The sequence below is a fragment of the Meriones unguiculatus genome, chromosome 9, assembly GCF_030254825.1.
Source record: "Meriones unguiculatus strain TT.TT164.6M chromosome 9, Bangor_MerUng_6.1, whole genome shotgun sequence".
NCBI classification, from domain to species: Eukaryota; Metazoa; Chordata; class Mammalia; order Rodentia; family Muridae; genus Meriones; species Meriones unguiculatus.
The window spans coordinates 10,076,121-10,093,275 of NC_083357.1; the positions used below are offsets into that span (position 1 = coordinate 10,076,121).

General features: G+C 39.8%; 1 protein-coding gene across 5 annotated transcripts in view; it reads left to right on the forward strand.

Annotated features, from left to right (window-relative positions):
- Parg (poly(ADP-ribose) glycohydrolase) overlaps positions 1–16,715 on the forward strand; it is a 110,255-nt gene extending 93,540 nt beyond the window's left edge. For all 5 annotated transcript variants that reach the window (XM_021641728.2, XM_021641725.2, XM_021641726.2 and 2 more), the window contains exons 16-18: positions 3,013–3,118; positions 14,708–14,836; positions 15,663–16,715. In XM_021641728.2, the coding sequence (XP_021497403.1) occupies positions 3,013–3,118; positions 14,708–14,836; positions 15,663–15,817 (390 nt within the window). In that variant the 3' untranslated portion in view covers positions 15,818–16,715. The remainder of the gene's footprint in view (positions 1–3,012; positions 3,119–14,707; positions 14,837–15,662) is intronic.
- The last annotated feature ends 440 nt before the right edge of the window (positions 16,716–17,155 follow it).

The window sequence follows — 17,155 nt, forward strand, 5'->3', positions numbered from 1 at the left end:
TTCCTCAAACACTGCAGCTGTGGTGGGGGAAAAGTAAAGTATTCAGCAGTAAAGCACTCTAGAGCACTCCTAACAACTTTATGGAGTGAAGACTTGATAAAACTTCTGAGATTGCTTCCTTTTCTTATCTCTCGGCCACCAATGTAAGTTCGGTTTCCGCTGTGAAAGAAGAAACACTCTCCTGACCTGAAGAATGGCTGTCCCTGGGAAGACCCCCTAAGGGGTTCAGGCAGCTAAATTTGGTTGGCCCGTCATGTCTTTTGGGTTCTGCATCTATAGATTCAATGAAATGCACATTGAAAACATGTTTTACTTCATTCTGAACATGTATAGGTTTTTTTCTTATTACTTGCTGATTAATACATGTAGCAACTATTTGCAAAGCTAGACATGAGTTAAGCTCTTTAAAGTATACAGCAGGGTTGTATAGGCTTGTGTGCTGTCTTATGGAAGTGATAAGAATACCAGTAGATCTTGGTATCCATAGTGGTATCCTGAAATACTCCCCTAAAGGATACTGGGCAACTACTGTACTTCTGAATCTGCTTGACTTTACCAGAATGAAAGCATTTTACATTTAGTCATTCTAACCAGTCCTTTGTATATACTACTGTGTAATTCTATTCTAAATTATTTATTTGTAGTTTTATCTGATAATATTTGATAAAAGCCACTAAATGTATAGTTTCCATTTCAAGAGTTTTTGTTTGGCCATTTTTTCAAGATCGCTTTTCAAAAAAACGTGTGATCCTTTATGTTAGCTGTTAGTTTTAATAATTTGAATGTTTCAAATTGTCCATCATTAACTATGATCACTATGATCACTATGGTCATTGCAGTGACTTAACTCCCAGTTATTTAGAAACTGTTTTAGAGCTTCTAAGGTCTGCTAGTCCAGACACGCTAGGTTCAGCCATCCATCTCCAGTACTCTAAAGAGACAGGTCATAGAGAGAAACAGAAAAAAGGAGATGTGTTCAGTGTGACCTTGCTGGGAAGAGAAACAAATAAAGGTCCTAATATGAGATGTAGCGTTAAAGGGTGGGGACTGAGTATAAGCAAGCATTCCTGGTCCCACCCATCATTGGCCCATTATTGTCCTAGCACATCTGTCCTGCAGAGTTGTCCAGTGACCTGTCAGAATTGTGTGAGTTTCCTTTTGGGAGGCAAGTTCACCTTTAGGGATAGCAGGGCTTCAGCCTTTCCCTTCGTCTTGCAAGAGATTTCTGGGAAAGTTTTAAGTCTTTGGGGTCCATTGTTTCAGTATTCTAATGACAGACAGGTGTCTGTCTTTACAGTGTTGTCTCTCCTGCCAGAATGATTACAGTAGTGGAGAGGAAAATATTCAGATAATATAAGGCAAAACCATAAACTTGGGAGTCTAAGAACTCTTTGTTTAAGCATGTTAGGAAAAAGTGACAGGAAACGGAGTGGCAGAGTTGTGTTTATTCTGACAGAGGGTTGCTCTCCCTCGTGTTCATATAATGAATGTCAGATTCTTCATCTTTCAAGAACCTGCCAAAAAACAAATGGAGCTCCCCAATGTTGTTGACCTGAAAGGGATTTTCAGAAGCTCAGTGCATCTGACTATGCAGGTAATTTGTCAGTTCTTATATAAGCTCTGTACCCTGATATTGAACAATGGTTCAGCAACAACATATAATTAATATCTATCAGGATTTACAGTTTAAAATGAGGTAGAAAAATAGCCTTGTTAATCCATCCAGACAGTATATAAAATATAATTTTCTATCTCTATATGGAGTCTTTATATGGAGTCTAAAGTCTCTATATGGAGACTTTAGAGAACAACTTACTATATTTCTACATGTGGGGCTTCATAAAAGTATCTTTCTTTGCCCTTGCTTTTTCTCTAGGGATTTTCATCCTTTTAGATTGGCTTAGTATTACAGAATGTGTAATTTTTTTTTTCTGTTTTTTTGAGACAGGGTTCCTCTGTGTAGCCTGGACTCACTTTGTAGACCAGGTTGGCCTCGGACTCACAGCGATCTCCTGTCTCTGCCTCCCCAAGTTCTAGGATTACAGGCGTGCACCACCATGCCTGGCCTTGTAGACTATATTTTTGTCTTTGTTTGATGCCTGAGACAACATAGAGGAGATTTGCTTGACATTAAGCCTCTGTAAGTAGTCTGATAGTTTCACAAAGCTAAGAATCCTTAAAAGGCAGGAAGAGTGACTTGGCTAATAGCAAAGAAATAAAAATCAGAAACTTCAAGACCTTAAACTAGGGCTTTCTTGCATCCAAAATCAGCTTTTCATTTACTGCCTATCTAGCCAGCATATTTAGGATATATGGTTCTTTTCTGGGGTTACTAGCAAATGCTTAAATGTTCTAGGTTAGAACAGAGCTGTAAAATTGGAAACTAGGACTGAGAAGTCTTAAAGGTCATTTTGATCTCTGCCCTCAGGAGCCAGACACAGGAGGATTGGGGGTGAGGGGGGTGGGGTTTAATGACAGTAGTCTGCACTAAGATTTTGTTATAGAGTATAAGAGTCCTTTTTAAAGCTGTAGTTCTTAGTCTAACCCCTGTGTCTCCTTTGGCTGAATGTAGTAAGGTCAGGGGTTAGGTAGTAGTAAGGTACTGCATACAAAACTGACTCTGACTCTTCAAGCCCAGTGACGCTCTAGAAAAACCTTGACACCATGGAAGTAGGAGACACTGATCACAAGTCTACACACGATAGTTGTAACTCCTGGTACTTTGCCACAGGGCTCTGAAATCTAGCTAGTAGTATTATTTCTGTTGGTTTCATCTGAATAGAGAAACTAAGAGGTGTATTGGTCTGAGGGATTTGATTTGCCCAACATCAAAGCAGTAACATCCGAACAAATCTGGAATTTTTCAGTTCTTACTCTATCCCATATCTTACTCCTTTTCTCCATTTTTCATTCTATTTTGGCTCTAAAAAATGAAAATGAGAACAAAACCTTGACAGTGGGTGCTGTTCGTGTCTCTCACTCATGTGCTGTGGTATCTCTTTCATCCTGCAGGCTTACTGTGGGTTTCTCCGTCCTGGAGTTCCTTCTGAGAATCTTTCTGCAGTGGCCACAGGAAACTGGGGCTGTGGTGCCTTTGGAGGTGATGCTAGATTAAAAGGTAAGTCAGAGGGAAAGGTAATAGCTTGCTGGCTGAGGATGGGAGAGTTGGACAGAGGAGTTAGTCTTACATCATAATTTCTAGTGTTTTGATATGAGATAATAAAGATCTAAGGATGAAAAAACACTTGACACTGTCCTCCTTTTTCTTGCTTTGTTTGCAGGAATTCTTAGCTTCAGTTACTATTAACATGCAGGTGTTGCTTTTCTCTTTGATTAACTAGTTCCCACAGTGTTCAGCTAAATGGAGAAAGGTCACGGGGAAGAAAACTGTAAAACCAACTCTGATGTTTCAAACTAAAGTGCCCACCCAGCACTTTGCTCACTGGAGTGTCGTTAATGGGCAGTGCTATTCACTGAACTTTATCCACTCGTTAAACAGATGGACCATCTGCTCTGCTATGGCTACTGAGAATACATGGCAACTGAGTTGTGGTCCCTATCTTGACAGTCATAACCAAGTTATGAAAGAAAGGCATAGGCAAATGCAGCACATGTTGGCTGATGCTCTGATAAATACAGTGCTGGGGGAGCATGACCTGGGGGAGCTTCACAGGTGGCACAGACCAGGAGGCATTTAGATACCCAAGAAGAATGAGACATTACAAAGCCTATTGGCGAAGCTATTAGTCCTTTACCGTTGCAGCATCTGCTTGCTTTGAAGTCATTAAATGTAGAAAGTAGCACTGTCTTTAGCAAAGGATGACCACTGCTCCATTTCATCCCAGCTGCTCTGACATGGTACAGTTCTGATACTTAACCTCCTGAAATGAGTACAAGTGAAGGGGTGGTTTTCAGCATGACTGCCTGTACATTGGGTTATAGCCACAGGGCTGAGGGGTCCCCAGGCCACCTGCATTTTTCCTCCTGATCCCTTCAAGCTCAAAAATTCACTAAAATAACGCTCAGAATTCTTTTTTTAATAGTAATTACAGTTAATTTACTTTGTATCTCAGCTGTAACCCCACTCTCAGAATTCTTAACTTCCATACTTTGAGCAGACAGGATACACTTAGGGTAGGGTCCGTAAGACAAATGGGAGCTTTGACAACTTCTCCCAATAGTGTCAAATCACCTCTCTGTTCTTATATGCCAGTGTGTTCAACCAGAAAATTCTGCTCATTTTTGATGCTCAGGTTGGGTTTTCATGACATAGGCAAGCTGATTAAATCATTACCCATATGACTGAACTCAGTGTCCCTAGAGGTCATTGTCTTAGTTAAACTTTCTGTTGCTGTGCTAAAACACTGTGACCAAAAGCAACTTGGGGCGAAAAAGATTTCAGCTTATACTTACTTCCCACATCACAGTCCATTGTTGAAGAAAGTCAGGGTGGAAACTCACAGCAAGAACCTGGAGGAAGAAACTGATGCAGAGGCCATGAAGGAACGCTGCTTCCTGACTTGCTTCTAATAGTTTGCTCAGCCTAATTTCTTAAGGAGTGGCACTGTCCGCAGTGCACTGAGCCTTCCCACATCGGTTATTTTTTTTTTTAAACCCCACAGACTTGCCCATGTTGTTGGGGGTATTTTCTTAAAGAAGGGTTCCCTCTTCTGTTGACTCTAGCTTGTGTCAAGTTTCCAACAAAATAATCAAGACAGTTGAGGTTATCTGAATCACCTCATTAGTACAACAAAGACTAAGGCTAAAGCAGTTCCAAGTGTCTCAGTGCTCCCTCCTGAACTCGGTACTGAGTTGCCAGGGCACAGTAAGAGCAGTCACAGCAAAAAAGCAAGTAACTAACCTTGACAGTTAAGCTAGGCATAGGTAGAACCCAGCTTATTAGAATAAAACAGGTAGGTCTGCCACAGTATCCCCACAGTAAAAAGTTTGTTATTCTCAGAAAAGTGACACATTCGCTGTTCTGAATCCCAGAAAAATACCATCAAGTATGTAAGCATCACCTAAATTCACTGTCAACATCTTGGTGGCCGTCCATTTAAATAGCTTTGTGAAAAAATTCTGTGTAGCCATTTGACGTGATGCTTTCATACCATAATTCCATCTCATAGCCCCCTTTATAAAACTTACACTCTGATAATACTCAGCACCAAAAAAATAATAATAATAATAATAAACTAAGCTTATTGCCAGCAATTACAATGGCTATGTATTATTCTGTTCTGCATACATACACACCAGTTCAGAGAGTCTCTACTCCGTTCAACCGATTTGTTTGCTACTTTGCTTTAAGGTGTATATAATTACCTTCTTAGGATAAATTTCCTCAAGTAAGATTAGCTCCTTGAATATGTGTCCTTTGTCTTTTGATACTTGATGTAGATTGTCCCCTGAAGCTCTGTAGGATGAGCCTTAGGAAGGTGAAATATATCAGTCTCCAGTCATTCTGATATTAGCAGTTTTCATGTTTTTTGCATAGCCTGCCTGTGTAACAGGCATTTTTCTCAGGTTTGGTTTTTGCTTGTGTTTTCCACTTATTTCAGCTTTTTGGTTAAATCCCATGTTAAGTTAATTTTTATGTGTCCATGTTTTTGTGACGTCTTTAAAATAACCTTTCCTGTCATCCCTTCCCCCCCATTTTAAAGATCACTGTATTTCCTTCAGGTTCAAAACAAAAATTGCTTAGTACATATTTTTTGATGTTTAAAAGTCAACAAAAGAATTTGTGAGATTTATTTTATGAAATTCTTTATCGTCTTGAATTTGTTTGAGGAAACCTGTTTTTCACTCTAGACTTATTGATCTTATGACAGATACTTCTTTTTCTGTTTTTCTCTTAAGTAAAACAAATGACTAGATTCATGTCATCAATCCAGAAAGCTGGTCTGCCACAGACTGTGGTCATTTGTGCTGGACAGTGAGAAAGTTTTATAAATGTGTTCATTTGTTTCCTTTTCTTTGTGGCTTAAAAATACTTTCTCACTGAAGCCTTGCTTGCACCATCAGGATTGTGTGAATCATGTTCTCATTATTGAGATTTAGACTCAGGAGTTGCTCCAGCTCCCTCCCCTGCACTTGCTTGAACAGTCAGCCGACTACTAGTCTCCGTGTCCTCAGTGAGGTATGGTTACCTACACCATGATTTTGTTCAGTGTTGTTTTCTTACTGTGCTGGGGGTCAAACCTAGGGACTTTTGCATATTAGGAAGTCCTATACCACTGCTTATGCTTTGATTTTCTAATACAGAAAAATATGTGGGGCATTTATGAAATAAAAGATTGCACGTTAAACCACTACAGAAATCTGTTGAAATGGAAAAATGTCTTTGTATTATTCCTGCTTAGAGAGAAAATGAACTAACATATCATGTGCATCATTTTTAAAAATTAAATTATGAATGTAAAACAATACATATACATATTTGAGCGTTTTTATGTTTATCTGTGTGTGTGCAAAAATTAACCACAATTTTCTCTAGGTGGGTAATAGAGATACAACATTTTCTTTTTAATATGTGGAGGTTTTTTTCTGTTGTTGTTGTTGTTGTTGTTTTATGTATTATTTTTGTAACAACAACAAAAACTTACCAGGCATTTCATGGAGAACACAAGCATCTACAACTCCTTAAGCTTGTATTTTCTTAATTAAAAGTAGACAAAAGTGTTTCTGAGGTATGTGTTGTCTCATAATACACAAGTTTCACAGTTTACAACAATCCACTGTTAGTTTCTCTAGTTGTACATTAGTAGAATCATTTTGTTGTTTAATCAATTGGGATTTTTTTTTTTTTTTTTTGGTAGGGTTTCCCTATATATCCTAGCAGCAGACTTTGATCCAGGCAGGTCTTGAACTCATGATCTTGCCTCAGCTTCCCAAGTGCTGTTATTAACAGACATGTGCCACCACATCTGATCTATTGTGAAAAAAAATATAAAGAGAATATTTTCAGTTTTTTCCTTATGTTTTATTGTTTGTTTGGTTTTTGTTTGTTTGTTTTTGAGACAGGGTTTCTCTGTGTAGCCGTGGCTGTCCTGGACTTTGTCGACCAGGCTGGCCTTGACCTCACAGCGATTTGCCTGCCTCTACCCCCTGAGTGCTGGTATTAAAGGCGTGCATCTCCATGCCCAGCTTTAAAAAGAATGTTTTCATCTCTTAATTCATCCACTGTCATTTATTCCAACTGCTGCCCCAGGCATCCAGTGGCCTTAGAACTAGGAGAACAAGAGCCTTTGTGCTGGACCCCAGTGAGGCCTTCTGGCCTCCTGCCTGGAAGACACGAGAAAGTGCCTTTGATTCTGAATTTTCCTCCTGGGATACCTTCCTCACAGTGTTTCTTTACACATTTGATAGGAAACTTGCTTCAAATCTTGAACTTAATCTTTTCCCAAACAGGTGATTTGTGATCTGTATCACTCTCATGATACTAGACAACAGCAGTAAGCCGCAGCTGTCAGGTACCCTGCTGTCATGAGCAGGGAGGCACACAGCTAGCCCTCCACAGTGATGTGATTCTAGGCTAGGATGTTGAGTAGGCTAGATGATGAAGTGCATTTTAGGATGTTTCCAGTAGAAATGAGTTTATTGAGATGTGGGCTGTCCAAAGTGTGGAACAGTCAATACCCTAAAGTGCCCTTCACCTTGGAGTTCCCACTTAGCTGTTAAACTTTTGTTAAAGTCTTAAGTGATTTATTTGTCCCCACTTGTATGGTGACCCTGACTTTTGCCATAACTTTTTCAAAGGTAAAACTGTTTTGTCTCTTTGGCATATCTGGTCGCACTTTATAATTTTGTAGATTATTTAGTCTTCTTGAGTAGAAGCAGCTTTGTTTGCTTTATAAACTTTTTTATGATTGTTTTTGTTTTGAGGTAAGGTCTCATTATATAAGCCCTAGCTGACCTGGAACTCAATATGCAGATCAGTTCTCACTAGCCCGGAACTCACAGAGATCCGCTTGCCTCTGCTGGGTGTGCTCTTTTTGCTTTTTTTTTTTTTTTTTTTTTTGGTGTGTTTTTTGTTATTGCTGTTTTTTTGGGGGGGGTTGGTTTTTTGTTTTGTTTGTTTGTTTTTGAGACAAGGTTTCTCTGTGTTGCCCTGGCTGCCCTGGACTCACTTTGTAGACCAGGTGGGCCTCAAACTCACAAAGATCCGCCCGCCTTTGCCTCCCCCAGTGTTGGTATTACAGGTGTGTGCCACAGTGCCTGCTGTTGTTGCTGTTTTTTTTTTTTTTTAAACATCCCACCAGAACAGAATTTGAGACTTCTGATAACAAATACTCCAAACATCCCTGAATATACATTGTCATTTACAATTTCATCTAAGCATGAGGGCTACAAAAAGACCATTGCAGGAACGTTGGAGTATTCTTACTTAGGGAAGGCTGGGAGAGAAATGGAGTGTGTGATGTGTTCACCAATCCTGGGCTCCATGAGGTGTTTTTAAATAAAGATAAGTTCCTTTCTTTTTAGGCTTACTACATTAGAATCAAAGAATAAAGATACTGTTTCTGCCTTAAGCGTTTATCTTCATTTCTCTGTGTGGCTTAATTACTGCAGACATATTGGCACGTGAAAAGGTGTCTCCTAAGAGTGTAGCTCTTACTCCACGTCTGAAAGATTCTGTCAGTGAAGCCTCATCTTTCTGATTTTTTTTTTCTGCTTGCTTCATGAAGAATCTGTTTTTGGGTTTTTTGTCAGTGTCTCCTTATGTTTCCTTATGTATCTTTTACTATCTCCATAAAGTATTTACTTGCCTTATAAGAGAATATTACATTGCTAGCTTAGTATACGACAGAGTATCTTGATGTCATAGTCTGGTGCAGTTTTTTGTTTTTTTTTTTTTTTTCCTATCCTTGAGCCTTTCCTCACAAGGGATTCACAAACAAGATGTGTGCAGCATTTCCACACAGCTGTTTGTTATTCACTGGCCTCTGCATGCCCTGGAGGCTCTGTGCACTCTTTTCTAACTGTATCTGTACCTGACTAGTCCCTTTCACCTTCTCAGGCTCCACTTGAATGTTATCTGCTCCAGAGGATCCCTATCCCCTGCGCCAGCTCTATATGATGGGTCTTTGTGGGCACGGGATAAGCAGTAGAAAGAAGAAGAAAAGCTTGACTCTAATGTGGTTATCCTTTCCACCAGGAAGGAAGGAAAGATCTTTCTGTTTGAGTGTGTGACCTCTCTTTTCACCCAGAAGGGGTTATTAATGTGTCTGAGGAGGGCCTCATGAAACTGGCCTTATAGATGACCCTGGAATCAGCTTCTCCATCTCTGCAATATATACATTGGTTTCCTTCTGGGGGCTACTCAGTGTGGCAGCCGCATCTCCTTTCATCAAGGTGGCGGGAACCAGAACCACACAGTTACAGGCCTAACAAGCAGTGCAGCTGAATGGCCAAGATTTTATTTGTTTTTCTGTTTGTTTGTTTGTTTGTTTGTTGAGACGAGGTTTCTCTGTGTAGCCCTGGCTGTCCTAGAACAGTACTCTATAGACAAGGCTGGCCTTGAACTCACAGAGATCCACCTGCCTCTGCCTTCCGAAAGCTGGGATTCAAAGGCAAGTGACAATACCACTTGGCATTGGCCCAAGATTTTAAAAGGACTCCATAGATTAAGCACCAGCCTGACCTATAGAGTGAGTTTTAGGATAGCCAGGACTACACAGAGAAACCATGTCTTAGAAAACAAAACAAAACAAACAAAAAAATCTCATAGAAATACTCTAGTTAGACCAATATGGATGCTCTTCCATACATGAGACCAAATGAATATAGCCACTAAATGTTAGGTATATATCTTGAGGTTTCCAATGGGTTGCTTGACATACTAAGTGAAGGGCTGATGAGATACAGAAACTTGATCTACATTTATTTTTTATTTGGCCATCATTATGTCTATTTAAATCAAACCTAAATAATGTCTTTACTAATTTCTTTGCTATTTTAGAATCAAGATAGCCAATCTCAAGCCAGGCATGAAGGGATATATACATCTTAATCCCAGTATTCTAGCAGCTGTGACATGTGAATCAGCAAACCAAGGCTACATAGGAGACATTGTCTCATAAACAAAAGGAGGGGGGAAAAAAAAAACTCCAGAAAAATCATTAATCAGCAATGGTAATGGAGTAGTGCAGAGAGTCATTTTCTCCCATGCTGTGGTTGACTTGACCTGGTCACCCTTTAAATTATGGTTGTAAGCATCGGGAGGTGAACCCCTGAAAAGAGATGGACAAGTCACCTCAGGTTTTTGATACTTTGCTTCCTCAATGGGAGCAGACCACACTTCCCTTTCTCTCTCTGTTTCCCCTGAGTAAGAATACACAGAACAATTCTGCATTGTTCTTTTTGTGGCCCTGTGTTTTGTAAGATGCTGTAAAGTCAAGGATGTAAGGAGTGTTTGTTGTCAGTACCCACAAGATGCTGCTGAATTTCTGGGTGTGGGAAATGGCGTGCACACTTGTTTCATAGTCTGCAGCTTGATGCTAATCAGTCAGGTGTCAGGGTCATTGCTTTTTCTATTTTTATTTGTGTAGCTACTCTTCGTTTAGTGAGACTGGGAAGCCGAGGTTTACAGACTCACAAAGGAATACAGCATGTAAGTGTCAGAACCGAAGTTGGCCTGTCTTCCTCCAAAAGTACCAGATGCTCATTACCATTATGTTTCCTCTTGTGAGCTAAGAATATGTTCAGTGTGTTCTGGTTCTAGGAGATGGTCCTAAAGGGCCATCAGGTGTCGCATCAAGTTAAAGTTACTTGTTGTATAGGCACAGAGTAACCTAGTAGGAAGTCCTTTTTGTTTTTCTAGGTGACATACTGAGGCATAGAGAGTGGGTACCCAGCCCGAGATCATACAGCTATCAATTTGCCAGTTCCAGATTCAAACCAGGTTTGAGGCCAGTGAGTGCACTGTATTGGATCTGAGTCTAGATATGAAAGCCAACACTAGTGATGGTTAATCAATATTGTCAATTTGATGGGCTCCAGGCTTACCATGAAAACAAACCTGGGCATGTCTGTGATGGGGTTTCTAGTTTAGGTTAAAATGGGAAGACTCACCCTAAATATGGACAGTACTGTCCAGTGGTCTGAGTACTGGGCTGAATAAAAAGGAAAGCAACTGAGCACCAGCATTCATCTCTTTCTGCTTCCTGACTGAGAGACCAATGTGAGCAGCTGCTCCATGCTTTAGCTGCCACAGCTTTCCTACTCTGATGGGCTACTGTACTCTCAAACTGTAAGCCAAAGAAACCTTTGTGTCCTTGGCTTTGTTGGGTATTTTATTACAGCAGTGAGGAAGTCATACAACATTGCAGGTGGAGTGGTGGGCTTGAAGAACGACTATTTAAAACAGATAAATAGACTATCAAGATGGAAGCCAGGGGACAGAATGCTCACTAATACAAGAGTTGACCTAGGAGAGTACTTTTTGGTGCAGACACCATCTATCTGTGTACCTTGGCATTTACAAGCAGAGCTGGAGACTGCCAGAGCAACCAGGGGTATATGAGCACTTAAGAAGACTGAGTTCACCAGGAAGGCATGGGCAGTGCTTTCACATCTATCCTGTTTGAGCCTTCTTGCCAGAATACACTCAAATAATGTGAATAAACAACTTAAGGAAATCTGGTGTCTGTCCTGTGATAAAGTCTGCCTGGCCTTATGCAGCATTATTTTGCATTGCAGCTTAGAAGCAATGAAATGGGTAAGAGCGTGGGGCTTTTGAGTCAGAAGAGAAGGTTCAAATCTCAGCTCTACTGCATTCTGACTAGGAATCCTTGGACTGTTAATTAACCCTTCTCAAAATGGCAATAATGTTAATTATCTTGTTCTTGTGTTATAAAATTAAACTAGCTTATCCTTAGAGTTCAAGCTCTGTGTTAGCAGGTACTACTAATATTACATGTTAATGGCCTCAGGCACCACCTGTGTTATGAGATTTTATTATCTGACACCCATTTTGGTGAGACAGGGTCTCTGTGTAGCACTGGCTCTCTAAGAACTCGATATGTAGACCAGGCTGGTCTTGAACCTACAGAGACACATCAGGTTCTCCCTAGTGCTAAGGTTAACAGCATGTGCCACCACACCCAGTGCCATCTTACCCATATTTGCTTGGCCCATTTTCTGTAACAGGGCACAGTAAATTGTGTTTTCAGGTTATTCATATTTGTTTGTTTTCTTTATGGTGTAACATGGTTGCCAAAAAGAAAATTAAAACCAAGCTCCCTACAGGTTAATTTAAGTGATTATTTTGGCACCTGTGTATGTCTGAGCTAGAATTGTATGCTTTTATATCAGACTTGGCATCTTTCCATATAGCCCATTACATTTATTCTCATCTGACTTATGTTGCGAGAGTTCACTTACAACATGAAGCTTCATTCTATAGGTTTGCAAAGACCCTTGGAAATGTCATAGATAGTAGGTGCTATAGATATTGTCATTTAAACTACTGGAGAGATGGCTTAGTGGTTAAGAGCACTAGCTAGTCTTTCAAGGGACCTGGGTTTAATCCCCAGCACCCACATGGCAGTTCACCGCTGTCTGTAACCTTTGTTCCAGGGGATCCAACACCCTCACACAGATATACATGTAGGCAAAACACCAAAGCACATAAACTGAAAATAAAATACTTTGTCAATGATTTAATGATGGATTTAAAGTCAAGATTAATTTATTTTCCTGCAAATTTCATTTACAATAGTTACAGTCTTAACATCTGATACAAGTAGAAAAATTCTAACAGTGATTATGGAATCGTAACAGAGTTTCTAAGGATCATCTGGTTCAGTTCTGTTGTGTAATTGAGAGAAAATAAGACCAGTTGAGCTAAGCAAGTGGCTGGATGTAGCTAGCAGAGGCTGGGGACTGACTTGATCCCTGCCTCTGTATACTCACTGGTCCAGCATATGCCTGTGGAGTGCAGTCACCAGAAGGGAGCCTTGCGTGAAACAAGAGCAACTGACGGGGCCTTTCCTAGCATTTAGAGCCAACTTTTCATTCTCTCTAAAAAGTAGAATATGATATGTTTTGGTAGAGGAAAATGACAATTCATTAGTTTCTGTTTTTAAATGCACTTTAAGGTTAATTAGGAACCTTTTTAAACTAGGTGTTCTGAAGCTTTATGCATAAGTTGGTTGAGCAATTTTAATTAAAACTCACCTTTGTTTTGAAAGTAATTACTTTCAACCTTCTAAGATTAATGAGACCTAGTCATGGTTTCTCCCAAATTGTAGATACTCAGTAAATATGGCTTAAACAGCAAGACGGGACTTCGATAGTATTTTAGAATCTTGCATGCATTATCAAAAATAATAATAGATAGGCATGGTAGTATACTCTTCTAATCCCAGTATTCAAGAAAGTCACTGAGGCAGGAAGATTGTGAGTTCAAGGCCAGCCTGAACCTGCTTGGTTGTTTCTCTTTCCTTTCCTCTGTGTCCCCATTATGCCAGATAACCTCATAGATAATAAATCTAGCCTTTTCTCTCCAGCTAGCATCCAGGACCAGATGTACCATTTAGTTATGTGTCTTAACGTATTTGAGTCTGGAGTATTTCCAAAGTGTTTTACAACACTGACAGGCTTGAAGTAGACAGTGTTTATTGAGTCTGGGACCGCAGCAGTGGGACTGTCTGGAGGCGCTTGAGAGCATTGGACACCATTGATGGTCTTCATTATGATCACCCAGTGAAGGTATTGCCCAGTGACTCCAGTGTATACTTACCGAGGTCTGTCCCTCTTCGTTAGCCTTTAATGGATCGTGAGAAGACACTGCAAAACAGAACTTCCTCTAGAGGTAGTACCCATACATTAATGCTTGGAATTGTATTTGCTTGAATATGTAAAATACTCATGTATGCTTAAAAAAATCATAACTATAGAAAGATATCCTTCATAATGTTTCAATTATATTCCACCTTCTCTTTTACGAACTAAAACGTACATAACTAGCATAAGGGCATTTGTTGTTTCCAAGTTCAGCTTTGCTCATATCCAAAATAAATTTATTGGTTGAGATAGGGGTTAAAAAGAAACAATTTCTAGAAACGCACTTCAGGTTCAGAAATTAGTAGCTTTGATTGGAGACAGTGGTTCTTGGTTGTTTTTTTGTTTTGTTTTGTTTTTTGTTCTAGTATACCAGGGAGTTACTCACTTGGCATCTTCAGTAATGCTGACTCCATGTGGCAGGGACAGATAGGTGTGAGCCAGAGGGGTGCAGATATGCTTAACTGCTTATGTGGGGAATGCTTGTCCAAGTCAGTGATAGATAACATCAGAAGTTCCAAACAGGGCTGTGGTACACAAGCCCAGTGAGTATGTAATAAGACAACAATTAATAAATCAAGCAAACATAAGAATAATTGAAGATTAATAAAAGTAATTATATGTACTACCTTTATGCCTTGTTTTGCTGCTTCAAGCGAACTTTCTTTTTTGTGTGGTCCAGAGAAGGTAACTGAAAAGACTGCTGCAGTTGAATGTTATTCTCCAAAGCATCCCTGACATGCCATAAACTAGATAATTTATGTCATCTGTGTTCACCATACCTAATCACATATGCATTGGATTTGTAAATCCTTGGTGTAGGAGAGAGCTGTGGCATACCAGCTGCTGTAGCTGGTTGGGAGAGCTAACGGTGTATTGGTAGGACTTGCCCTGATATAACTGCTTGTTCTCTTTGTTGCAGCCTTAATACAGATACTGGCAGCTGCTGCAGCTGAACGCGATGTGGTTTATTTCACCTTTGGGGACTCAGAATTGATGAGAGACATTTACAGCATGCACACTTTCCTTACTGAGAGGAAACTGAATGTTGGTGAGTAGGGGATCGTCTTGACACTTGGTATCTAGATGGATGTGCACCATCCAGGAGGAGCACTAAGTCCCAATGGATCACAGTAAGAAAGGCTTAGCTGGGCCAGGGGAGTGACAGAGCACTTAAGCAGGCAGTTTCTACAGATCTGGTTTTTGTTTTCTGGCAGAGTTTCAGTCATGATATCGACTTAAGTTTGTCATCTTAGAGTGAGGTCTCTGGCTAGGCATGGTGGTATGTACAAATAATCCCAGCCAGTTGGGAGGGTCATCAGTCCAAGGCTAGCCTGGGATAGTAGTGAGCCTGTCTCAAAAATTACAAAAAAAAAAAAGAAAAAAGAAAAGTAAGGAGCTGGAATTAATAACCATTTTTACTTTTCTTTATATGGAAATATAAAGAGAGTGTGAGGGTATGCAGAGTGTACATTTCAAACACATGTGAAAGGAGGGGAGAGGGACGGAGGGGAGAAGACGATAAATTCAAACGTGACAGTCCTCAAGCATTCAGTCTGTTAAATTTATGAGAATGCAGTGTGCTCGTCAAGTGTGTTGCTCCCCTGGGAACTGGGTGTGCAGCCTGGTTGCAGCGAACTCAATGGAGAAGACATGGACAGTGGATCATGGACGGCCGATTGTAATCATAGCCTACATAAAAGTGTTGAAGTTTATGTCAGGAAAGGCTAGCCATTAGAAACTCATACTGTGCTTTCAGAAGCCCAATCTGTGCTTAACACTATTTAAATTAAAATAGCAGGTTTGGTTTTTGTTTTGAAGTTTTTTTTTCATCAACATAACTTAATGTACAAATTGTTCTGGCTTTTACTCTCCAGGAAAAGTATTTAAGTTGTTGCTACGATACTACAATGAAGAATGCAGAAACTGTTCCACCCCTGGCCCAGACATCAAGCTTTATCCATTCATATACCATGCTGTGGAGTCAAGTGCACAGACCAACGACCAGCCAGGACAAAAAACAGGGACCTGAGGAACCAAGTGACTAGGACTTCCTCTCACCTCTGAGAGACATCCTCCTTGACCTATGAACTCACTTAATCAGATATAAATGTGTATATAATCCACATTTGTAATCAAGATGCAGTCTCTTCTATATATGCAGCTGTCGTTTGTACATCTGAGCTCCTTTCATCCTGATTGACATGGGCATGATTTCTTCCACTTTTCTTCTCCTTCAGTCTTTATTCTTTGATTTTTTTTTCTCTTCTTTATTTTGCCAGTCAGATTTCTTGGGAGACCCCATGAAAGGTTACACTCAGCTTTTAGGTCTCTTTCTTCCTGTCAGTGAATCATCCAGACTGCTGTGATGGCCACCAGATGCCAATGAGCCTGGAGGAAGGCAACATCCAGAACTCTGAAGTGGGGTTTTGCTACAGATGTCCTGTGAGCCTGTCACTCCCAGCCCTTGTTAGGCTTGCCTTCTCTACACTTTGAATTTTGAAAATTAAGAGTTGAAGTTTTTCTTATGTTACTTAATGCCAGTGTCTTAGGCTAAAACTTTTTTCTATTTAAGACAAACTGATTTTCAGTTACTCTTTTGAAACATCATTTCTATAAGCAACGGTTTTTTTCATCCTTTTCTCCAGATCCATTTCTGTTGGCATTATTTTAGAAAATGTAGAATAAAAGGATTTTCTTTATATGGTATAAAGAAACCAGGTTTAAGAGAGTTGGGGTTTTTCTTTGTTTCTTGAGACTTGTTTTTCTTTTGCAGTTAGGATCAATGTTTGTTCTGTGATATTTAAGGCATATTCATGTCACCAAAGATTGGGGACTGGAAACTTCACACTGATTTGTACATATTGAAGTTTCTCTGGCAACAAATCTTAGAGTTAATAAATTTTCTTTAATAAATCATTTGTCAGAAACTCCCATATCACTTATATTTTATTTATACATATAAACATGCTTTTTAATTGTTCTGCAGGAGCACAGAAAATCCAACTGAGGTGGGGAATAATTAGGTTTGGCCTTTATCAGAGCTCTGTTTAAAATCTGTTATTCACATTTGTATTTTTAAAGCTACCAATAAGGTAAATGGTAATTGATGTCTTTGAGGTTAATCCTGAAAACCAAAGTCAATCTTAAATTAACTGATTAGAATTTAATCACAAAATACTTCTTCAAATTTCCAAAGTAGTCTGGTTTGCAGTCTAGCTGTCAGGAAAACCCAGTAAAAGTCATCCTATTATGAAGGAGCGTTTGTTAGACAGTCTAAGCTCCTTGGCCATCATTGGGAGGAAGACAGGGCCTGGATCAGAGTCTAAGCTCTTCCCTTTTGTATAGACATCGGGACAATAGTGGGCTT